Source organism: Cherax quadricarinatus, chromosome 56, assembly GCF_038502225.1.
Source record: "Cherax quadricarinatus isolate ZL_2023a chromosome 56, ASM3850222v1, whole genome shotgun sequence".
Lineage (NCBI taxonomy): Eukaryota > Metazoa > Arthropoda > Malacostraca > Decapoda > Parastacidae > Cherax > Cherax quadricarinatus.
The window spans coordinates 2,268,868-2,294,859 of NC_091347.1; the positions used below are offsets into that span (position 1 = coordinate 2,268,868).

Sequence of the window (25,992 nt, forward strand, 5' to 3'; positions counted from 1 at the left end):
AGAATACTACCTTGGGGAACTCCACATGTTACTGGCAGGGGTTCTGATTCCGTTTTGTTGATTTTGACTACGTATTTGTCTCCTGTTGCTAAGGTAGGACTTAAACCAGTCTACAGAACCTATACCGATAGCTTGAAGTTTCTTACATAATATATTGTGATTGACAGTATCGAAGGCCTTTTGCAGGTCTAAGGTTACCATACCTATGAGGTTTCCCTTTGACATTTCAGTTCTCAGGTAATCCATCAGATTAATAAGGGAGGTGTCGGTTGAGTAGGATCTTCTAAAGCCCGATTGATAGCTATGGAGAATGCTGTTGTCATTAAGGTACTTAACTACTTGAGAATACACCGCCCTCTCCAGAATTTTAGATATTATACTGAGTATACTAACAGGCCTATAGTTGCTTACATCAGACCTATTATTTTTTTTGAAGATAGGAGTAACTCTGGCCTCCTTGAACCCCTCCAGTACGGTATTAGTGGTGATTGATAGATTTATTATGTGAGCAATAGGGATTGACAGTTCAGAAGCACCATCTTTTAGGAACTTAGATGGGATGTTATCAGGGCCTGTGCTCTTAGTTGGGTTTAACCTGCTTAGTTCTTTTTGAATGAAGTCATGAGATACACTTACTAGTTGACAACTGTTTGGGGTTACCCCTTTATTGGTATAGTATGTTTGAAACTTATCAGAGTCTGTGTTAAAGGTATTTGATGCAGCTGGTAGTTTACTTACTAGTGTTGATGCAACAGATGTGTAGTAGGAATTAAAGCAATTTGCCACCTTAGATGTTTCGTGGCATACCTCATTATCGATAGTGAGTACTATGTTAGACCTATCTACTGGCTTATGGCTATACCCCAACTGCTTTAGTTGTTGCCAGAGCTTTCTGGGGTTATGCTTATACTCTTCAATTTTTGAGCAATAGTGCTTTGACTTTGCTCCTTTTATAAGTCTCTGTACTCTGTTCCTCACCCTTTGGAATTCATTTAGTGCTGCAATATCCTGTCTGCTTCCTTTAAATCTTTTTAGCAGCTGGTCTCTGAATTTCATATTATCTAATATCTCAGTAGTCATCCAGGGTTCAGTTCTTCATTTAATCCTAACCTCTTTAACTGGTGCAATATTATCAAGGATGGTAGTGGACATTGTTTTGAATTTTTCCCAGGCATCGTTTACGTCCATGCAACTTGTTATCTCTGTCCAGTCACAATTGTGTAGCCTATTTACCAGTGTTTCTTTACTGTAGTTTCTAGTTGACCTCATTTTTATTGTCCTGTGTAGGCCTATCCTATCCCTAGTGATTTTCCTGGTGCAGTAAATGATGAAATGATCACTAAGACCTGTGGTAATGACGCCTGACTGACTAATGTTCTCAGAGCGGTTACAAAGTATGTGGTCAATTAGGGTGGCTGAGAACTGTGTGATCCGGGTTGGTGTATTAATTAGTTGAGTGTAGCTATTTAATCCTAGAATTTGCTTATACCTTTTGCATAGCCCGTTATTTTGCTGCTGAAAACAGATATTGAAGTCGCCCAGTATTATTGTCTCCCAATTGTTTTCAACTCCGGACAAGACTCTGGAAAAGTCTTCTAAGAACTGGTCCTGGGTAGGAGGGCGGTAACTAGTTCCTACTAAGATGGGTTTGGTCTTGGGAAGCAGCACTTTAAACCATAGAATCTCCATGAAAAGGGGTATAGCACCTGGGATTGATGGGATACAGACAGAAATGTTAAAAGCAGGGGGAGATATAGTTTCGGAATAGTTAGTTCTTTTATTTAATAAATGTATGGAAGAGTTTAAGGTTCCTAGGGATTGGCAGAGTGCATGCATAGTTCCTTTGTATAAAGGCAAAGGGGACAAAAAAGAGCATAAAAAATATAGGGAAATAAGCCTGTTGAGTATACCTGGTATAGCATGAGGTAGAGTTGTTATTAAAAGAATTATGAGTAAGACGGTGAGCAGGATAGCAGATGAACAAGGAGGCTTTAGAAAGGGTAGGGTGTGTTTGAACCAAGTGTTTACAATGAAACATGGTTGAACAGTTTTTAGATAAGGGTAAAGAGATTTTTATGGATTTGGAAAAGGCATATGATATAGTGGATAGGGAGGCATATGATATAGTGGATAGGGGGGCAATGTGGCAAATGTATGGAATAGGCGGTAGGTTACTGAAAGCAGTGAAGTTTTTATGAGGACAGGAGAGAGGAAGATTATTTTCCAGTAAAAGTAGGACTTAAACAGGGATGTGTGATGTCACCGTGGCTGTTCAATATATTTATCTACAGAATTGTAAGAGAAGTGAATGCTCAGGTGTTGGCAAGAGGCATGGGGTTAAAAGGTAAAGTACAGTATCTAACAAAGTGGGTGTTGTCACAGTTGCTCTTTGCTGATGACACTGTGCTTTTGGGAGGCTCTGAAGAGAAGTTGCAGAGGTTGGTAGACGAGTTTGGTAGGGTGTGTAAAAGAAGGAAATTAAAAGTGAATACTATAAGAAAGAGTAAGGTGATGAGAATAACAAAAAATTTAGGTAACAAAAGATTAGATATCAGATTAGAGGGAGAGAGTATTGAGGAAGTGAATGTATTCAGATACATTTGGGAGTGGACATGTCAGCAGATGGGTTTATGAAAGATGAGGTTAATCACAGAATTGATGAGGGGAAAAAGGTGAGTGGTGCACTGAGGAGTCTGTGGAGACAAAGAACATTATCCATAGAAGCAAAGAGGGGAATGTATGAGAGCATAGTTATTCCATCATTCTTGTATGGATGTGAAGCATGGGTGGTGAATGTTGCAATAAGGAGAAGGCTGGAGGCAGTGGTGGTGATGTGCCTGAGGGCAATGTGTGATGTGAGTATAATGCAGAGAATCCATAGTTTGGAAATTAGGAGGTGTGGGGTTACTAAAAGTATTATCCAGAGTGCTGAGGAGGGGTTGTTGAGGTGGTTCAGACATTTAGAGAGGATGGAATGAAATAGAATGACTTGGAGAGAATATAAATCTGTAGTGGAAAGAAGGCAGGGTAGGGGTCGGCCTAGGAAAGGTTGAAAGGAGGGGGTAAAGGAGGTTTTGTGTGCAAGGGGCTTGGATTTCTAGCAACCATGCGTGAGCATGTTAGATAGGAGTGAGTGGAAACAAATGGTTTTTAGGGCTTGACATGCTGTTAGAGTGTGAGCAGGGTAACATTTATGGAGGAATTCAGGGAAACCAGCAGGCCAGACTTGAGGCCTGGAGGTGGGAAGTACAGTAAGTGCACCTCTGGCAAGACAGTGATGAAGTGAATGGTATCAGTGCTATGAAAACAGAAGCTAGGAGCAAATAATGAGCATTAATATCACCAAATATAAAATAGAGACATAGGAAAGGAAGAAATTAGAAACTAAGACTTCAGGGAGTGATACTGCTCATTGCCAGAACACACTAAAGGACCCTTGTCTGCAAATCAGTTTAAGGCTCTAATAAGAAATCACCTCATCACCCAAAATTAACCAGACAAACCGTACCTAATCACTACTGGTTTCTCAAAAGCTACTCATATTGTGCTGATGAATGCTCAACCACTTACTACTACAAAATTAGGATGTCTGTTTTTCATTGCTTTAAATAGTACTAGATTGTAATATAGTACATCATAATGTAAATTATTCCATTGTAATACCAAATTTCATTGTTTTAAATAGTACTAAACTGTAATACATCATAATGTAAAGTGTTGCATTGTAATACTGTAATCTTTATTAACTAATTCAATAGTGTAATAAGTCTCTACTAGACTTATCAAAATCATGTAGCATTATCTGATAGAATATTCAATTCTCCTGTACTCACTGTAACTCATCTAATGACCATATAATTTGTCAAAATAATGTAAAATAATATAAAACCATGTAATTTGTCAAAACAAACATCTTAATCTTAATAATGGAAAAGGTAGAGAGAGCAGACTGTGTACCAAATGTCCAGACAGACATAAGACGGGATACAGTATACAGTGAAGCAGAGAATGACAAAAAAGGTACATATGTGGGGAGGAATTGTGCTCTGGGATGAAGGAATATGGGTGGGGATGATGATAATAATAATAATATCTTTATTTCTACAAGTACATGTACAGGGTATACAGGCCTAGCGGACATCAATGACATACAGTGGAACCTTGGTTTTCGTCATTAATTCATTCCAGAAAGTCTGACAAACCAAATTCGGCAAAAACTGAAGCAATATTTCCCGTAAGAAATAATGTAAATCCAATTAATCCATTCCAGACACCCAAAAGTATTTACAAAGAATACATTTTATAGGAATAACTATAGTTTTACATACAGAAAACAATGAGAAATAAATATAAAGGACTAATGAAATGGATAAATGAACATTTAACATCACTTTTACCTTTATTGAAGACTTGTTGTCGTATGGAAGACAGCAAGGAGGGGAGAGGGAGGAGAAGTTATCTCAACCACAATCACTACCACCCTCAACCACAATCACTACCACCCTCCACCACAATCACTACCACCATCACTACCACCCTCTACCACATCATTACCACCCTCTACCACCCTCCACCACCATCACTACCACCCTCCACCACCATCACTACCACCCTCTACATCATTACCACCCTCTTCCACCATCACTACCACCCTCTATTAACAAGAAACATAAAAACATAAGAAAGAAGGAACACTGCAACAGGCTTACTCCCCCATGCAAAGCAGGTCCATCCCCCCCCCCCGGCCTAGAACAATACCCACCTAGTCAGGTCACTTCCACTTAAGGAAGGAACACGGCACCAGACCTGGTAGTCCTAGCTAGTCAGGTCCAACTCACACCTGCCCACACCCACTCATGTATTTACCCAACCTATTTTTTTTAAAACTACACAAGGTCTTAGCTTCTATAACAGTACTCGGAAGTTTGTTCCACTCATCCACAACTCTATTACCAAACCAGTGCTTTCCTATGTCCTTCCTGAATCTGAACTTTTCCAACTTGAAACCATTGCTGCGAGTCCTGTCTTGGCTGGAGATTTTCAGCACGTTATTTACATCCCCTTTATTTATTCCTGTTTTCCATTTATACACCTCAATCATATCCCCCCTAACAGTAGCCTTAAGTATTGGCTAGCACTGATTTACGTAAAGCTTTTGATACAGTCAACCATGACTTGCTCCACATAAAATTGTCGCACTATGGTATAAGAGGGAACTCCCTCAACTACCTAAAGTCATACCTCAGCAACAGAAGCCAATATGTGTACACAAATGGAGCAAACTCTTCCGCACAGCCAATTACAGTTGGTGTCCCACAGGGAGGTGTCCTTGGCCCTCTTCTCTTTCTCATTTACATAAATGACCTACCAAATGCATCGCAACTACTCAAACCCACACTATTTGCAGATGACACTACATACGTCTTCTCACACCTGAGCCCAGTCATGCTAGCCAATGCTGTGAATACCGAATTACAGAAAATATCTACCTGGATGAGGACTAACAAACTTACTCTCAACATTGATAAAACCTACTTTATTCAGTTTGGTAACAGAGCTACAGATGTCCCTCTTAACATAATGATAAACGGATCACCTATCACAAAGCTTACAGAGGGAAAATTCTTAGGAATCCACCTTGATAACACTCAAATTTCAAACACATATACAACAAATTTCCAAAAAAATTTCCAAGACCATAGGCATACTATCGAAGATACGGTACTATGTTCCACAGTCAGCCCTCCTGGCCCTATATCACTCACTTATTTACCCCTATCTCACCTATGGAATTTGTGCATGGGGCTCAACAACAATAAACCATCTCAGACCATTAATTACCCAACAAAAGGCTGCAGTCAGAATGATAACAAATACCCACTACAGGCAGCACACTCCACCAATATTCAAAACTCTAAACCTACTCACCATACAAAACATCCATACTTATTATTGTACCTACTACATACATAGAACACTTAATCCGGATATAAACCTTCTCCTCAAACGTCTCCTTACCAACCTCAACAGAACACATGACCATAACACAAGGCACAGATCACTCTTTGATGTTCCTCATGTCCTTCTCATACTATGCAAAAACTCAATGCACATAAAAGGCCCAAAAATCTGGAATTCATTACCTGTGAACATAAAAGAAACACTGTCTGTTTATAAATTCAAGTCTCTTCTTAAAAATCACTTACTCACCCACAACTAAATATATACTGAATAATTGTATCTTATAAATGTTTAACCTGTGACCCAATCAAACTTTGTTATTTTTAATTACATTACCTAACAGAATACTCCATTCTACTGAATGCTCAGCAACCCAGTAAATGACCATATGACCTGTCTTTGAAATACTCATTTGTGCTTAATTGTTTTCTGTTTACAATAATGTTTACCACTGAATATATCACTGCTTAGTTAATCTTAAGTTAATTTTAAGCCTGCCCATAATGCTCTGCATACAAGGGGCTTTGGCATGTTACACTTAACCACTGTATTTCTTTGTACTTCTATGTATCATGTTCAAATTAATAAATAAATAAATAAAGTTCCAGACACATATACAACAAATCACCAAGAAAATCTCTAAGACTGTAGGCATACTATCAAAGATACGGTACTATGTTCCACAATCAGCTCTCCTGGCACTGTACCATTCACTCATATACCCTTATCTCACATATGGAATTTATGCATGGGGATCAATAACATTAAATCACCTAAGACCTCTAATAACCCAGCAAAAGGCAGCAGTCAGAATGATAACAAATTCCCACTCCCGACAGCATACTCCACCAATTTTCAAAGGTCTAAATCTGCTCACCATTAAGAACATCCATACTTATTCATGTGCCTACTACATACACAGAACAATACACACAAATACAGTGGACCTCCGCTTTACGATCAGCTCCCAATGTGACCAATTATGTAAGTGTATTTATGTAAGTGCGTTTGTACGTGTATGTTTGGGGGTCTGAAATGGACTAATCTAATTCACAATATTCCTTATGGGAACAAATTCGTTCAGTAATGGCACCTGAACATACTTCTGGAATGAAATAATATCGTAAGCCGGGGGTCCACTGTATAAACCCACCACTCAAACTTCTCCTCACCAACCTTAATAGGACACATGACCATAACACAAGACAGATCTCTTTTTGATGTACCCTGTGTCCACATCACACTGTAAAAACTCTATGCACATAAAGGACCCCAAAATATGGAATTTAGTACCAGAAGATACTAAAGTAACCTAGTCTGAAAATCAATATAAGACTCTTCTCAAAAGCCACTTAATCACCCTAGACTAAATGCTCAATACTCAGTACTCACATACTCAATATGTATTCCCATATCATAATTTCAACAATTACTTTTGAACCTTTTAGCCACTATCGACAGGAATATAATTGAATCATTGTTTCACAAAAAACATTTTTGAATATATTTATTTATTTATTTATTTATTTAGAAATTTTAGCATACAAACAGAGGTACAAAAAATACAGGTAAGAGCAGCATGCCAAAGCCACTTACTGTATATGCATAGCATTATGGGCTGGCTTAAAATTAACTTAAGATTAACTAAGCAATGATGAAGTCAGTGATAAGACATTATTGTAAACAGATAACTATAAAATACAAATGAGTATTACAAAGACAGGTCCTATGGTTGCATGCATTGCTGTTCATTCAGTAGAATGGAGTATTCTGTTAGGTAGTGTATTTAAAAAAAATAACAAAGTTAGGTTTAACATTTGTGTGATATAATTGTGAGTAACATTTAGGATATACAATTTATATGGTTCAGTTATTCAGTATTTATTTGGTTTTGAGTGAGTAAGTGAACTTTGAGAAGAGACTTGAATTTATAAACAGGTAGTGTGGCCCGGTGGCCTGGTGGCTAAAGCTCCCGCTTCACACACGGAGGGCCCGGGTTCGATTCCCGGCGGGTGGAAACATTTCGACACGTTTCCTTACACCTGTTGTCCTGTTCACCTAGCAGCAAATAGGTACCTGGGTGTTAGTCGACTGGTGTGGGTCGCATCCTGGGGGACAAGATTAAGGACCCCAATGGAAATAAGTTAGACAGTCCTCGATGACGCACTGACTTTCTTGGGTTATCCTGGGTGGCTAACCCTCCGGGGTTAAAAATCCGAACGAAATCTTATCTTATCTTATCTTATCTTATCTTTTATATTTACAGGTAATGAATTCCAGATTTTAGGGCCTTTTATGTGCATTGAGTTTTTGCATAGCGTGAGATGGACACGAGGAACATCAAAGAGTAATCTGTGCCTTGTATTTTGGTCATGTGTTCTTATATAAATTAGATTCATTTATAATTAATAATCTACTGTACAACTATGATATAATTCTTAGTGTTAAGTAGTCTGTAAGCCAATAATGTTAAGTTGGCCCATAATGCCTAGGCATAATAGAGGCTCTCTTTGTATTGCAACCCATTACTGTAAATACATAATCTCAATGTACTATTTGCAAAGACATAAATAAGTAAATAAATAAATAAAACAAATAAATAAATTCTACACCTTTCTAGAGAGTGCAGATTCAGGGCCCTCAGTCTATCCTCATAGGAAGGATTTCTGATACATGGGATCAACTTTGTCATCCTCCTCTATATGTTTTCCAGGGCATTTATATCCATTCTGTAATATGGTGACCAGAACTGTGCAGCATAATCTAAATGAGGCCTAACCAAGGATATATAGAGTTGAAGAACAACCTGAGGACTTCTATTATTTATACTTCTTGATATGAAGCCAAGGATTCTATTAGCTTTATTGCAAACACTTATGCACTGTTGTCTTGGTTTCAGATTACTGCTAACCAGAACTCCTAAATCCTTTTCACAATCAGTAGTATTAACCCTTTCAGGGTCCGTCCTGTAGATCTACGGCTTTATGTTCAGGGTCCAAACCGTAGATCTACGCCATGAGCTCAGCTCACTCTGATAAGCAGTGAGTGGTAAATTTGGGCCTAGATATGAGAGAATACATTTATGTGGTATGTGTGCACCACATAAAACAAATCCTGCAGCACACAGTGTATAATGAGAGAAAAAAACTGAGACCGTGATTTTCGATTAAAACAGCGACTTTGCAGTGTTTTTTCGTATGTTTTTTATAGTTGTATTTGTGATTTCTTGGTCTCATTTGATAGGATGGAAGACATATTACAGAAATGAAGATGATTTTGATTGGTTTTAGTACTGGAAATGGCTTGAAACTGAGCTCAAAGTAGCAGAAATGTTAAATTTTTGTTGATGTTCAAGAGTAAACAAACGACCTCACACGTCTAATACACGTCAGCTGGTGGGTCTAATATACATTCACAAATGTGATGATGATATTTATGCAATTATTACAGTATTGCATAACAGTAAATCTTCTATTTTTTGGTTTGAGTAAAAATTCTATGTGAATAAAAAATCAAAATGGAATTCATTTGTAAAGCCTGAAAACATAACTAATGAGCAGAGGAAATGTTAGTTTAGTGCCAGGAATGCCTGCATTGTTTATTCTGGACCTTATTTTGAAATTGGAATATTTTGAACTTTGTGTTAAATTGGGCAAATTACCAATTTCCAATCACTTTATTTTGTAGTTGAAACAGTTGACTAGGTGATTTCTTGTGCTCAATCGATAGAATAGAAGTAATACTAGTGAAATAGCTAAGAATTTGGTCGGCTGGAATAATGTAATTGGCCTAAAATGGGAGTCAAAGTCGGCAAAATCGCCGATTCGTAAATATCGCAGACATCAAAATTCGCGAGAACATAATTTCGTCAATTTTCCATCAAATTTCGTACTTTTTGTTTTATTACCTTCAGAAAAAGACTCTCTACCATTTCATAAGAAAAAATAGCAAATTTTTTTTTTTTGAAAATTCTTGGACACTCGTGCACCCTTTGAAATTTGGCCTCTGGACCCTGAAAGGGTTAAGATCTACACTATTCGGTTTATAAGTGGCATGGTTACTGTCCTGTTCAACATTTAGCATTTTGCATTTGTCTATATTAAACTGCATCTGCCACTTCTCTGACCACTGCATCAGTCTATTCAAATTATATGCACAATATCATATTCATTACCATGATCTACCTCCTCAAACACGTTAGCGAAAAAAGTTAGTAAATTCGTAAGACAGGAATGCCCCTTAGTAAAACCGTGTTGAGATTCATTTACCAATTTATGCCTATCAAGATAGCTACAAATTGCCTCGGCAATTATTGATTCCATAAATTTTCCCACTATGGAGGTAAGGCTTATTGATCTATAGTTCGAAGCTAAGGACCTGTCACCTGCCTTATAAATAGGATTACATTTGCCATTTTTCACTTATCAGGCACTATGCCAGTTTGTAGTGATATGTTGAAAAGATTAGCCAAAGGTTTGCAAAGTTTCTCTTTACATTCCTTTAACACCCTTGCAAACAATTCATCAGGACCTGGGGATTTGTTAGGTTTTAATTTCTCTATTTGTCTGAGGACCATGTCACTAGTTACTGCAATCATGCATAGTTTATTATCGTCCTGTTCTACATAATTTATTATTTCTGGAATTTCGCTAGTATCTTCCTGAGTAAAAACTGAGAGGAAGTAAGAATTGAAAATTTCACACATATCCCTATCACTGTCAGTGATCTTACCTGAGTTACTCTTGTCTCTAATCTTACTTCTGTATACCTGAAAGAACCCTTTTGGGTTAGTCTTTGAATCCCTTGCGACCTTAGCCTCATAATCCCTTTTTGCTTTTTTTATTCCTTTTTTTATTTCTCTCTTTAACTGAATATATTGATTTCTTAACTGCCCATCCCCTCTTTTGATACGCCTAAAAATGCCTCTCTTTTGACCAATGAGATGTTTTAATCTATTGTTCATCCATTTGGGATAATTATTGTTAGATCCAATTTCCCTACTCGGAACAAAAGTTGACTGAGCAGCTAGAACTATGCTCTGAAAAACGTCATATTGGCAACCAACACCAGCTACCTGACCCACAGTCAGATCATCCCAATTTAGCCCACCCAGGTAATTTTTCAGTCCCATGAAATCAGCCAATCCAAAGTCTGGGACAGAGACTTCATTGCAGTTTACTGGGTAATTCCATAATAGTATATTGAAATTAAGTGATTTGTGATCACTTTCACCAAGCACATCATTAACCTCAAGATTATTAATTAGTGAATCTTTGTTGGCAAGAACCAAGTCAAGCAGATTGTTTCCTCTAGTTGGTTCTGTCACAAACTGTTTTAAAAAGCAATCCTGAACTGTATCAAAAAAGTCACTAGCCTCAAGATTTCCTGTCAAACTGTTCCAATCAATTTGTCTAAAGTTAAAATCCCCCATTAACACAGCATTTTCATATCTAGACGCCTTATGAATTTTGTCCCATAGTCGCTTACTGCACTCCCTATCAAGGTTTGGAGGCCTATAGATCACACTCAAAATTAACTTTTCATACCCTTTGAGAAACTGTAGTCAAACAGATTCTGTGTCCGACGTTTCTATTCTTATATCATGTCTAACACAACAATTTAAATTGTCTCTGACATACATCACCACTCCACCACCCTTCCTGTTGGCCCTATGCTGCATTCAGAAGGCATTTCTCTACCCTTCAAGTTGAACCAGGTCTCAGTTATAGCAATAATATCTATATTACCTGCACTTGCAAATAATCTTAGCTCATCTACGTATCTTATTTCTTAGACTCCTACTATTTGTATGGTAAACCTTAAGGGAGCTAGTCACTCATTGCCCTCTACTATCTCTCTTTGTTTGTTGATCAGTTGCTTTGCCTTTATTAGGAACTTCATTTTGAATATTGTCTTTTAAACATACATGTATCTTTGAGGTATCCTGGTAATATCTGCTGTTTCCAACAATAATACTGCAGCCTGATTGTTTCCTGCAAACACCCATACCTCTATACTGACTCAGAACCTGTGGAATGCTTTGTGTGGGCACGGGCGGACACGTTCGGTATGGCAGACCACTGTGAACTTGACGAAAACCGAGGTGATGAACGAAAACTGGGACAAAATTTTGACGAAAAAAAGTCAGTGAAAACTGAATTCGATGAAAACCAGGGCAAACGAAAACCGAGGTTCCATTGCACAGTGGACCCTCAGGGAAAGGCGTCACCGGTTAGCGCAAAAATCAGATAAGGGCTAGCTTTGGCGTAACAATATTTGCTCGGCTATCGCCAAATAACTCAGTTAAGGGCTTTTGTCCCAAACGTGTCCGCATGGCCTGAGCGGGCCTGGCCACTCCATTACTCCTTGTACAGCCAGTGTGCCATTGTTTACAAAGCCAGTGAGGATGATTCCACGCATACATGCGATATATTTTGTATTATTCCATTGTTTTTAGTGCTTGTAAGTGCTAAATAAACCACCATGAGCCCCAAGAAAGCTTCTAGTGCCAACCCTGTGGTAAAAAGGGTGAGAAATACTATTGAATTAAAAAAGAGATAATCACAATGTACGAGAGTGGAGTGCGTATCTCGGAGTTGGAAAGGTTATATAACAAACCCCATTCAACCATCACTATTATCTTGGCCAACAAAAAGGCAATCAAGGAAGCTGTGGAAAATAATGTATTTTCTGAAAAAATCCAGCGTGTATTTTTTATGAAAATTAGTGTAATACATTGTATTTAATAAAAATTAATTTGTAAATGAAAAAGAGACTCGAGAGGGAAGCTCTGCACCTGTGCTGAGGGGCAGGGAGGTAACGCCATTGTTTTTTTAATGTAGTACAAACACGTTAGTGTAATGTGCTTAATTTTCGTCGTTCTAGGGGTTATATTGGGCTTAAAACCTCTCAAATAGGAGCCGAAATTGTTGGATGTGCAGTCCTGCATAAGTTGAGCATTAAGGAGATTGACAGGACAGCTCCAGGAACCTCAGATAAGCTATCTAAATTATGTTTGTAATTCTGGCCAGTATTATCATCATAAATTTGGGTAGAGGGGGGTTCTGTACACGACACACAGTAATCTCCAGACTAATTGGTGAGTGTTATGATTATAAATTCTCCTTCTGTTATATAAATGTGTATATGTAATCATTTATTAATTTTAATATACAGTCCACAAATTTATATTAAATTTTACCAGAATTCTTGGTAATGTATATTTCATTTGCAATTAATAGGTCTAGAGCAACATGTGGAGAGAGAGATTATGGTAGGTATCGAAGGGGGACATTTTTTGCGACCTAGGTGTCCCAAAAATTCCTAGTTGTCTCAGTAACTTTGATAAATAATAATTATCTTTGTTACCATTTACTGGTATGTATCTAATGAGATACATCCAGGTAAATGTAATTTTCCACAGAAGCTGTTGTTGTGAAAGGTGCAAGTATGCTTACAAAACAGAGATCGCAAATACTCGTAGATGTGGAGAGACTGTTGATGGTGTGGATAAATGAAGAACAATTATCAGGAGATAGTGTTTCTTAGTCAATAATATGTGAAAGGGCAAGGCAATTGCATGCAGATCTCATTAAGAAAATGCATCCAAATAGTGCTGCTACTGATGAATTTAAGGCTAGATTTAGATTTTTCCACCGAAGTCGCTAGTTTATTGTGCACCCCATATCCATCCTGTGGACGGTAGCGCAAGTGCATATGGATACACAAAAGGCCTAGGAACTAGGCCCCAAAAGGGTTAACAGGTGTACATATGGGTTTTTATTTATCTACATATCTAAAGTTCACTTATCTGTTACATGCAAATTTAGGCAATTTGCTTAGTATATCTGGTATCTTATTTTCATTATGAATCTGGAATCTGGAATGAATCTGGAGAGTGTTCCGGGGGTCAACGCCCCCGCGGCCCGGTCTGTGACCAGGCGTCCTGGTGGATCAGAGCCTGATCAACCAGGCTGTTACTGCTGGCTGCACGCAATCCAACGTACGAGCCACAGCCCAGCTGGTCAGGTACCGACTTTAGGTGCTTGTCCAGTGCCTGCTTGACATGTCACATAGGTTATTATACTGTCTATCTCTGTATTCCTCAGTAAGTGGACAATTAAGCACATAGTGTTCAAGACAGTGACCATATGCCTGATCACATAATTTGCATTTAGTTTGATCATTATCTGTGTGTCTCCCAAACTGCCAGATGTACTTGTAAACAAGCCTAAGCCTGGCCACTACAACATCAGTCAGTACTTGTAACCAAGCCTAAGCCTGGCTACTACAACATCAGTCAGTCTGTTCACACTGCAAGTTGCTCCATACACATACTTATTTACGTTCATGTTATCATAATGGGTTATAGATCTACTCAGGCTTCTAACTGCTAGCAAAAGCTGGTTTGAGAGATTTAAAAATCGTAGTGGCATACACAGTGTGATAAGGCATGGCAAGGCTGCCAGTTCTGGCAAAAAAAGTGGCTGAAAAATATGTGCAGGACTTTAAGGAGTACATAGACACTGAAAAATTAAAAACCCCAAGTGTTCAATTGTGATGAAACAGGCCAGTTTTGGAAGAAAATGCCAAACAGGAACTACATTACTCAGGAGGAAAAGGCACTCCCAGGACACAAGCCTATGAAAGACAGGCTAACTCTAATGTTTTGTAGTAATACTAGTGGGGATTGCAAAGTGAAGCCTTTACTCGTGTATCACTGAAACTCCTAGTGTGTTCAAGAAAAACAATGTCGTCAAGACTAAATTGTGTGTGATGTGGAGAGCAAACAGTAAGGCATGGGTCACTAGGGACATTTTTCTTGACTGGTTCTATGACGTGTTTGGCCCCACTGTGAAAAAGTACCTCCTGGAAAATAAACTGTCACCCAAGTGCCTCCTAGTAATGGACAGTGCTCCGGCTGATCCTCACGACTTGCAAGAGCAAATTGCTGGGGAGCTGAGCTTTTATCAAAATGAAGTTTTTGCCTCCTAATACCACTCCTCTCCTCCAGCCAATGGACCAGCAGGTCATTTCAAACTTCAAAAATCTGTACACCAAAGCAGTGTTTCAAAAGTGCTTTGAAGTGACCTAAGAAGCAAGCTCGCCACCCATCTAGATACCCATCAATTACACAACCCAGGGCAACATGGGTTTAGAGCAGGTCACTCCTGTCTGTCCCAACTACTGGATCACTACGACAAGGTCCTACATGCACTAGAAGACAAAAAGAATGCAGATGTAATATATACAGACTTTTTAAAAGCCTTTGACAAGTGTGACCATGGCATAATAGCGCACAAAATGCATGCTAAAGGAATAATAGGAAAAGTTGGTAGATGGATCTATAATTTCCTCACAAACAGAACACAAAAAGTAGTAGTCAACAGAGTAGAGTCTGAGGCAGCTATGGTGAAAAGCTCTATTCCACAAGGCACAGTACTCGCTCCCATCTTGTTTCTCATCCTCATATCTGAAATAGACAAGGATGTCAGCCACAGTGCCGTGTCTTCCTTTGCAGATGACACCCGAATCTGCATGACAGTGTCTTCCATTGCAGACACTGCAAGGCTCCAGGCGGACATCAACCAAATCTTTCAATGGGCTGCAGAAAACAATATGAAGTTCAACTATGAGAAATTTCAATTACTCCGATATGGTAAACATGAGGAAATTAAAACTTCATCAGAGTACAAAACAAATTCCGGCCACAAAATAGAGCGAAAAACCAATGTCAAAGACCTGGGAGTGATCATGTCGGAGGATCTCACCTTCAAGGACCATAACATTGTATCAATTGCATCTGCTAGAAAAATGACAGGATGGATAATGAGAGCCTTCAAAATTAGGGATGCCAAGCCCATGATGACACTCTTCAGGTTGCTTGTTCTATCTAGACTGGAATATTGCTGCACACTAACATCATCTTTCAAGGCAGGTGAAACTGCTGACCTAGAAAATGTACAGAGAACCTTCACGGCACGCATAACGGAGATAAAACACCTCAATTACTGGGAGCACCTGAAGCTCCTGAACTTGTACTCCCTGGAACGCAGGCGGGAGAGATACATGATTATATACACCTGGAAAATCCTAGAGGGACTAGTACCGAACTTGCACACAAAAATCACTCACAATGAAAGCAAAAGACTCGGCAGACGATGCAACATCCCCCAATGAAAAGCAGGGGTGTCACTAGCACGTTAAGAGACAATACAATAAGTGTCAGGGGTCCGAGACTGTTCAACTGCCTCCCAGCATACATAAGGGGGATTACCAATAGACCCCTGGCTGTCTTCAAGCAGGCACTGGACAAGCACCTAAAGTCGGTACCTGACCAGCCGGGCTGTGGCTCATACATTGGATTGCGTGCAGCCAGCAGTAACAGCCTGGTTGATCAGGCTCTGATCCACCATGAGGCCTGGTCACAGACCGGGCCGTGGGGGCGTTGACCCCTGGAACTCTTTACAGGTAAACACCAGACACTAAATTGACCCTCAGAGAGTTCTGGAAAGATCACTTCAGTATCCTCAGCTGCATAAACCTTATAGGTAAGGCTTGGGAGGGAGTGACTTGCAGGACTTTGAACTCTGCTTGGAGAAAATTGTGGCAACAATGTGTACAAGAGAGGGATTTTGAAGGGTTTGGGGCTAACCCTCAGGAGACTATGCCAGTTGTGGAATCTATTGTGGCACTGAGTTGGAGGTTAGTGGCGAGGATGTGGAAGAGTTGGTGAAGGACGACGATGAAGAGCTAACCACTACAGATGTGCAAGAGCTTCAGGTGCAACAACAACAGATCACAGCTCAGGAATTTGCTTCAGAGGAGGAGGAAGAGACGGAGGAAGTTGCCTTCGTCAAAGATTAAGGAAATGTGTACAATGTCGACAAAGTTGTAAGCATTTGTGGATGAATATTATCCTGAAACAGCTGTTGCAAGCCGTATTGACAACATGTACAATGACACTCATGTCCCATTTTAGAGAAATCTTAAAGGGATGCGAGAAACAGAGCTCTCTGGACAGACATTTTGTGCGACAGGAGTCCAGTGATTCTCAAGCTGGTCATAGTGGCATTAAAAAACGAAGAAGGGAGGTAACCCCAGAAAAAGACTTGTTACCTGAAGTCTTTATGGAAGAGGATTCCCCTTCCAAACATTAGAACACCTTCATCCTCTCCCCTCTTCCCGTCTCATCACTCATCAACAAGTCCACAATAAAGGTAAGTGTCATTTCAGTATTGTTTATTGGGCATGTATCATTGTTTTTTGTGTAGGGAAATGTATATTTCATGTAAAAAAAATTACTTTGTTTAATACTTTTGGGCGTCTGGAACGGATTAATTGGATTTCCATTAGTATTTTTTATGGGGAAAATTAATTCGGCTAAAGGCTAAATTGGATTAAAGGCGTTACCCGATGCACTATGTAGAAAGCCGCTTGTTATGCAGAGCATTTCGGGCAAATTACATCAATTTTGTCCCAGGAAGCAACCCACACCAGTTGACTAACACCCAGGTACCCATTTTACTGATGAGCGAACAGGGACAATAGGTGTAAGGAAACATGCCTAATGTTTCCACCCTTGCTGAGAATAGAACCCAGACCCTCGATGTGTGAAGCGAGCAAAAGCTTTGCCTACCAGGCAAAGGATAAGGATTGAAATGAACAATGGGTTTGTAGGAAGTTTTAGCGACTGATGGCGTTTTGAGTCTGGAGTTTTGGAGAAGAGTTGAGGACCCATCTGGGAAAGGGAGTGTAGGTAGACAACCATGAAAAAATGGAAGAGGTGTCAGCACCCATGCCACATTCATCAGCACCCCTGCCACATACATCAGTACCCCTGTCACACAACCAGCACCCCTGCCACACAATCAGCACTCCTGGAGTTTACCTGGAGAGAGTTCCGGGGGTCAACGCCCCCGCGGCCCGGTCTGTGACCAGGCCTCCTGGTGGATCAGAGCCTGATCAACCAGGCTGTTGCTGCTGGCTGCACGCAAACCAACGTACGAGCCACAGCCCGGCTGATCAGGAACTGACTTTAGGTGCTTGTCCAGTGCCAGCTTGAAGACTGCCAGGGGTCTGTTGGTAATCCCCCTTATGTGTGCTGGGAGGCAATTGAACAGTCTCGGGCCCCTGACACTTATTGTATGGTCTCTTAATGTGCTAGTGACACCCCTGCTTTTCATTGGGGGGATGGTGCATCGTCTGCCAAGTCTTTTGCTTTCGTAGTGAGTGATTTTCGTGTGCAAGTTTGGTACTAGTCCCTCTAGGATTTTCCAGGTGTATATAATCATGTATCTCTCCCTCCTGCGTTCCAGGGAATACAGGTTTAGGAACCTCAAGCGCTCCCAATAATTGAGGTGTTTTATCTCCGTTATGCGCGCCGTGAAAGTTCTCTGTACATTTTCTAGGTCGGCAATTTCACCTGCCTTGAAAGGTGCTGTTAATGTGCAGCAATATTCCAGCCTAGATAGAACAAGTGACCTGAAGAGTGTCATCATGGGCTTGGCCTCCCTAGTTTTGAAGGTTCTCATTATCCATCCTGTCATTTTTCTAGCCGATGCGATTGATACAATGTTATGGTCCTTGAAGGTGAGATCCTCCGACATGATCACTCCCAGGTCTTTGACGTTGGTGTTTCGCTCTATTTTGTGGCCAGAATTTGTTTTGTACTCTGATGAAGATTTAATTTCCTCATGTTTACCATATCTGAGTAATTGAAATTTCTCATCGTTGAACTTCATATTGTTTTCTGCAGCCCACTGAAAGATTTGGTTGATGTCCGCCTGGAGCTTTGCAGTGTCAGCAATGGAAGACACTGTCATGCAGATTCGGGTGTCATCTGCAAAGGAAGACACGGTGCTGTGGCTGACATCCTTGTCTATGTCGGATATGAGGATGAGGAACAAGATGGGAGCGAGTACTGTGCCTTGTGGAACAGAGCTTTTCACCGTAGCTGCCTCGGACTTTACTCTGTTGACGACTACTCTCTGTGTTCTGTTAGTGAGGAAATTATAGATCTATCGACCGACTTTTCCTGTTATTCCTTTAGAACGCATTTTGTGCGCTATTACGCCATGGTCACACTTGTCGAAGGCTTTTGCAAAGTCTGTATATATTACATCTGCATTCTTTTTGTCTTCTAGTGCATTTAGGACCTTGTCGTAGTGATCCAATAGTTGAGACAGACAGGAGCGACCTGTTCTAAACCCATGTTGCCCTGGGTTGTGTAACTGATGGGTTTCTAGATGGGTGGTGATCTTGCTTCTTAGGACCCTTTCAAAGATTTTTATGATATGGGATGTTAGTGCTATTGGTCTGTAGTTCTTTGCTGTTGCTTTACTGCCCCCTTTGTGGAGTGGGGCTATGTCTGTTGTTTTTAGTAACTGTGGGACGACCCCCGTGTCCATGCTCCCTCTCCATAGGATGGAAAAGGCTCGTGATAGGGGCTTCTTGCAGTTCTTGATGAACACAGAGTTCCATGAGTCTGGCCCTGGGCCAGAGTGCATGGGCATGTCATTTATCGCCTGTTCGAAGTCATTTGGCATCAGGATAACATCGGATAGGCTTGTGTTAATCAAATTTTGTGGCTCTCTTATAAAAAATTCATTTTGATCTTCGACTCTCAGTCTGGTTAGCTGCTTGCTAAAAACTGAGTCATATTGGGACTTGAGTAGCTCACTCATTTCCTTGCTGTCATCTGTGTAGGACCCATCTTGTTTAAGTAGGGGCCCAATGCTGGACGTTGTTCTCGATTTTGATTTGGCATAGGAGAAGAAATACTTTGGGTTTCTTTCGATTTCATTTATGGCTTTTAGTTCTTCCCGCGATTCCTGACTCCTAAAGGATTCTTTTAGCTTAAGTTCGATGCTTGCTATTTCTCTGACCAGTGTCTCCCTACGCATTTCAGATATATTGACCTCTTTTAGCCGCTCTGTTATTCTTTTCCGTCGCCTGTAAAGGGAGCGCCTGTCTCTTTCTATTTTACATCTACTCCTCCTTTTTCTTAGAGGAATAAGCCTTGTGCATACATCGAGTGCCACCGAGCTAATCTGTTCTAGGCATAAGTTGGGGTCTGTGTTGCTTAGTATATCTTCCCAGCTTATATCGGTTAGGACTTGGTTTACTTGGTCCCACTTTATGTTTTTGTTATTGAAGTTTAATTTGGTGAATGCTCCCTCGTGACTAATCTCATTATGTCGGTCTGGGGCTCCGCGCATACATGACTGAACCTCAATTATGTTGTGATCTGAGTACAGTGGACCCCCGGTTAACGATATTTTTTCACTCCAGAAGTATGTTCAGGTGCCAGTACTGACCGAATTTGTTCCCATAAGAAATATTGTGAAGTAGATTAGTCCATTTCAGACCCCCAAACATACACGTACAAACGCACTTACATAAATACACTTACATAATTGGTCACATTCGGAGGTAATCGTTATGCGGGGGTCCACTGTATATTGTTTTTGATATGGTGACATTTCTTATCAGATCATCATTGTTAGTGAAGATGAGGTCTAGTGTATTCTCCAGTCTAGTAGGCTCTATTATTTGCTGGTTTAAATTGAATTTTGTGCAGAGATTTAAAAGCTCGCGTGAGTGTGAGTTTTCATCAGAGCTGCCTCCTGGTGTTATTACTGCAACAATATTATTTGCTATATTCCTCCATTTTAGGTGCCTTAAGTTGAAATCCCCCAGGAGCAAGATGTTGGGTGCAGGAGCTGGAAGATTTTCCAGACAGTGGTCAATTTTTAACAGCTGTTCCTGGAATTGCTGGGATGTTGCATCCGGAGGCTTGTAGACTACCACAATGACTAGGTTTTGGTTCTCGACCTTTACTGCTAAAACTTCCACTACATCATTTGAGGCATTTAGCAGTTCTGTGCAAACAAGTGACTCTGCAATGTACAGGCCAACCCCCCCCCCCTTTGCCTGTTCACTCTGTCACATCTGTATAGGTTGTAACCTGGGATCCATATTTCGTTGTCCAAGTGATCCTTTATGTGGGTCTCAGTGAAAGCCGCGAACATTGCCTTTGCCTCTGCAAGCAGTCCACGGATGAAAGGTATTTTGTTGTTTGTTGCTGGCTTTAGACCCTGTATATTTGCCAAGAAGAATGTTATCAGACTGGTGGTATTGTTGGTACTGGGGGGGATTTTTTTTCCGGCATTAGTATCTGTATCTGTTGGTTTGGAGTGGAGGCCATCGACTGTGGTTCCACTCCAGGAATGACTGGATTTGGTGTACGATTTCTGCCATTTCCAGCCAGTTTTTTTTCCTTCCTGCCACACATTCAGAATGCCTGCCACACAGAACCTCTGCCACATAAATTAGCACTTCTGCCAGAATCAGAACCACTGCCACATACATCAGCACCCTTGCCACATAAACACCCCTGCCACATCAACACCCTTGTCACATCAACACCTTTGCCACACAAATCAGCACCCCTGCAACATACATCAACACTCTTGCCACAGACATCAACACCCTTGCCACATACAGCCACACCCCTGCCACACACATCAGCACCCCTGCCAAATACATCAACACCCTTGCCACATCACCCCTGCCACATATATCAGCACCCCTGCCACATCACCCCTGCCACATATATCAGCACCCCTGCCACATATATCAGCACCCCTGCCACATACATCAGCACCCCTGCCACATACATCAGCACCCTTGTCACATATCAACACCCTTGCCACATACATCAACACCCTTGCTACATACATCAACACCCTTGCCACATATAGCTGCTCCCCTGCCACACACATCAGCACCCCTGCCACAATCAGCACCCTTGCCAAATACATCAACACCCTTGCCGCATCACCTCTGCCACATACATCAGCACCTGCTACAATCAGCACCCCTGCCAAACAGAACTCCTGCCACACAATCAACACTGGAGTTTACCTGGAGAGAGTTCCGGGGGTCAACGCCCCCGCAGCCCGGTCTGTGACCAGGCCTCCTGGTGGATCAGAGCCTGATCAACCAGGCTGTTGCTGCTGGCTGCACGCAAACCAACGTACGAGCCACAGCCCGGCTGATCCGGAACTGACTTTAGGTGCTTGTCCAGTGCCAGCTTGAAGACTGCCAGGGGTCTGTTGGTAATCCCCCTTATGTGTGCTGGGAGGCAGTTGAACAGTCTCGGGCCCCTGACACTTATTGTATGGTCTCTTAACGTGCTAGTGACACCCCTGCTTTTCATTGGGGGGATGGTGCATCGTCTGCCAAGTCTTTTGCCACACAATCAGCCTCCCTGCCACATACATCTGCACTCCTGCCACATACATCAGCATCCCTGTCACACAATCAGCATCCCTGCCACACAATCAGCACTCCTGCCACACAGCACCCCTGCCACATAAATCAGCACTCCTGCCAGAATCAGCATTCGTGCCACACAATCAGAACCTATGCCACATTCATCAGCACCCCTACCACATACATCAGCACCCTTGCCACATACCTCAGCACCCCTGCCACATACCTCAGCACCCCTGCCACATACCTCAGCACCCCTGCCACATTCATCAGCACCTGCCACAATCAGCACTCCTGCCAAACAGAACCCCTGCCACACAATCAACACTGCCAAATGTATCAGCACCCCTGCCACATGCATCAGCACTCCTGCCACACAATCAGCACCCATGCCACACACAACACAACTGCCACACAACACCCCTACTAGACAGCACCACTGCCACACAATCAGCCTCCCTACCACATACATCAACACCCCTGCCACATACAGCTGCACCCTTGCCACACACATCACCCCTGCCAAATATATCAACACCCCTGCCACATACATCAGCACCCCTGCCACATACATCAGCACCCTTGTCACATACCTCAACACCCTTGCCACATACATCAACACCCTTGCCACATCATCCCTGCCACAGTAGCACCCCTACCACATACATCAGCACCCTTGCCACATACATCAGCACCCCTGCCACATACCTCAGCACCCCTCCCACATTCATCAGCACCCCTGCCACATTCATCAGCACCTGCCACAATCAGCACTCCTGCCAAACAGAACCCCTGCCACACAATCAACACTGCCAAATGTATCAGCACCCCTGCCACACAATCAGAACTCCTGCCACACAATCAGCACCCATTTCACACAACACAATTGCCACACAACACCCCTGCCACACAATCAGCCTCCCTGCCACATACATCTGCACTCCTGCCACATACATCAGCATCCCTGTCACACAATCAGCACCCCTGCCACACAATCAGCACTCCTGCCACACAGCACCCCTGCCACATAAATCAGCACTCCTGCCAGAATCAGCATTCGTGCCACACAATCAGAACCCATGCCACATTCATCAGCACCCCTATCACATACATCAGCACCCTTGCCACATACCTCAGCACCCCTGCCACATACCTCAGCACCCCTGCCACATACCTCAGCACCCCTGCCACATTCATCAGCACCTGCCACAATCAGCACTCCTGCCAAACAGAACCCCTGCCACACAATCAACACTGCCAAATGTATCAGCACCCCTGCCACATGCATCAACACCCCTGCCACACAATCAGAACTCCTGCCACACAATCAGCACCCATTCCACACACAACACAATTGCCTCACAACACCCCTGCCACACAATCAGCCTCCCTGCCACATACATCAGCACCCCTGCCACATACATCTGCACTCCTGCCACATACATCAGCATCCCTGTCACACAATCAGCACTCCTGCCACACAACGCCTGCCACACAGCACCCCTGCCACATAAATCAGCACTCCTGTCAGAATCAGCATTTGCGCCACACAATCAGAACCTATGCCACATTCATCAGCACCCCTGCCACATACATCAGTAACCCTGCCACATACATCAGCACCCCTACCACACAATCAGCACCCCTGCCACACAATCAGCACCCCTGCCACACAATCAGCACTCCTGCCACACAGATCGCCCGCCACACAGCACCCCTGCCACACAATCAGCACTCCTGCCACACAGAACCCCTGCCACATAAATCAGCACTCCTGCCAGAATCAGCATTTGTGCCACACAATCAGAACCTATGCCACATTCATCAGCACCCCTGCCACATACATCAGTACCCCTGTCACATACATCAGTACCCCTGCCTCATACATCAGTACCCCTGCCACACAATCAACACCCTACCACACAATTAGCACTCCTGCCACACATTCAGAACGCCTGCCACACAGCACCCCTGCTACATAAATCAGCTCTCCTGCCAGAATCAGCACTCATGCCACACAGTCAGAACCTCTGCCACATACGTCAGCACCCTTGCCACATAAACACCCCTGCCACATCAGCACCCCTGCCACATCAGCACCCCTGCCACATCAACGAAACCCTCTCCAGGTAAACCCCTGCCACATACTTTAGCACCACTGCCTTATACATAGTCTACTGCCACACATTCAAAAGTACCCTCACCTTTACATTAGGTTCGGGTTATATCTCCCCTATCACAGATTAATAACAGACTGGGGGGAGGGGGTAATATAATATGGGATATATTGTAAGACGCCCCAAGACACCGTAACTCACCTGGATACTCTGCACGTAGACATCACATTTACTGGAGTCGAGATCCTCCCTGATGGCCACTATCAACCCTGTGTAGGCATTGTCCCTGGTGATGGTCAGGGCTGCTGTGTCAGTCTTCCTGCCTCCCACTGCCACCAGTACCACCAGTACCACCAGCAGTATCCTCACTCCCATGCCTCAACTTGCTGATTCACAAATCCCCTCGATCTATTAAACTAGCAATATAAATTTGATGTGTATGATAGGCAAGAAATGTAGTAGCGGGTTGAGCTTACGCATGACTTATGAGCGTTTCAAACGGTAAGAAGTATATACTCTGTTATCTGCTGATAAGTAAAGATAAGATTGATACAAGAGTAACATGCCCACAACCCCACTTCCATGATAATCAGCTGCTGCCCTCAACCTTACTTTTATGCTTACTTTGTTAGGTTTAAAGCCTATCACCTGTATGAGTCTTAATAATAATAATAATAATAATATATATATATATATATATATATATATATATATATATATATATATATATATATATATATATATATATATATATATATATATATATAAATATATCAACAAACCGGCCGTATCCCACCGAGGTAAGGTGACCCAAAAAACAAGTTTCTCTTTTTAAATGTAGTAATGTATACAGGAGAAGGGGTTACTAACACCTTGCTCCCGGCATGTTAGTCGCCTCTTACAACACACATGGCTTACGGAGGAAGAATTCTGTTCCACATCCCCATGAGGATAAGAGGAAATAAACTAGAACCAGTAAGAAAATAGAAAAAACCCAGACGGGTAGACATATATACACACACACACATGCATATTCAGTGTTTACCTGGAGAGAGTTCCGGGGGTCAACGCCCCCGCGGCCCGGTCTGTGACCAGGCCTCCTGGTGGATCAGAGCCTGATCAACCAGGCTGTTGCTGCTGGCTGCACGCAAACCAACGTACGAGCCACAGCCCGGCTGGTCAGGAACCGACTTTAGGTGCTTGTCCAGTGCCAGCTTGAAGACTGCCAGGGGTCTGTTGGTAATCCCCCTTATGTATGCTGGGAGGCAGTTGAACAGTCTCGGGCCCCTGACAGTTATTGTATGGTCTCTTAACGTGCTAGTGACACCCCTGCTTTTCATTGGGGGGGATGTTGCATCGTCTGCCAAGTCTTGCTTTCGTAGTGAGTGATTTTCGTGTGCAAGTTCGGTACTAGTCCCTCTAGGATTTTCCAGGTGTATATAATCATGTATCTCTCCCGCCTGCGTTCCAGGGAATACAGGTTCAGGAACCTCAAGCGCTCCCAGTAATTGAGGTGTTTTATCTCCGTTAAGCGCGCCGTGAAGGTTCTCTGTACATTTTCTAGGTCAGCAATTTCACCTGCCTTGAAAGGTGCTGTTAGTGTGCAGCAATATTCCAGCCTAGATAGAACAAGTGA

General features: G+C 42.1%; 1 protein-coding gene across 2 annotated transcripts in view; it reads right to left on the reverse strand.

Annotated features, from left to right (window-relative positions):
• LOC128700829 (calcium-activated chloride channel regulator 2) overlaps positions 1 to 24,863 on the reverse strand; it is a 134,454-nt gene extending 109,591 nt beyond the window's left edge. For both annotated transcript variants that reach the window (XM_070097018.1, XM_070097019.1), the window contains exon 1: positions 24,558 to 24,863. In XM_070097018.1, the coding sequence (XP_069953119.1) occupies positions 24,558 to 24,731 (174 nt within the window). In that variant the 5' untranslated portion in view covers positions 24,732 to 24,863. The remainder of the gene's footprint in view (positions 1 to 24,557) is intronic.
• Positions 24,864 to 25,992: the final 1,129 nt, after the last annotated feature.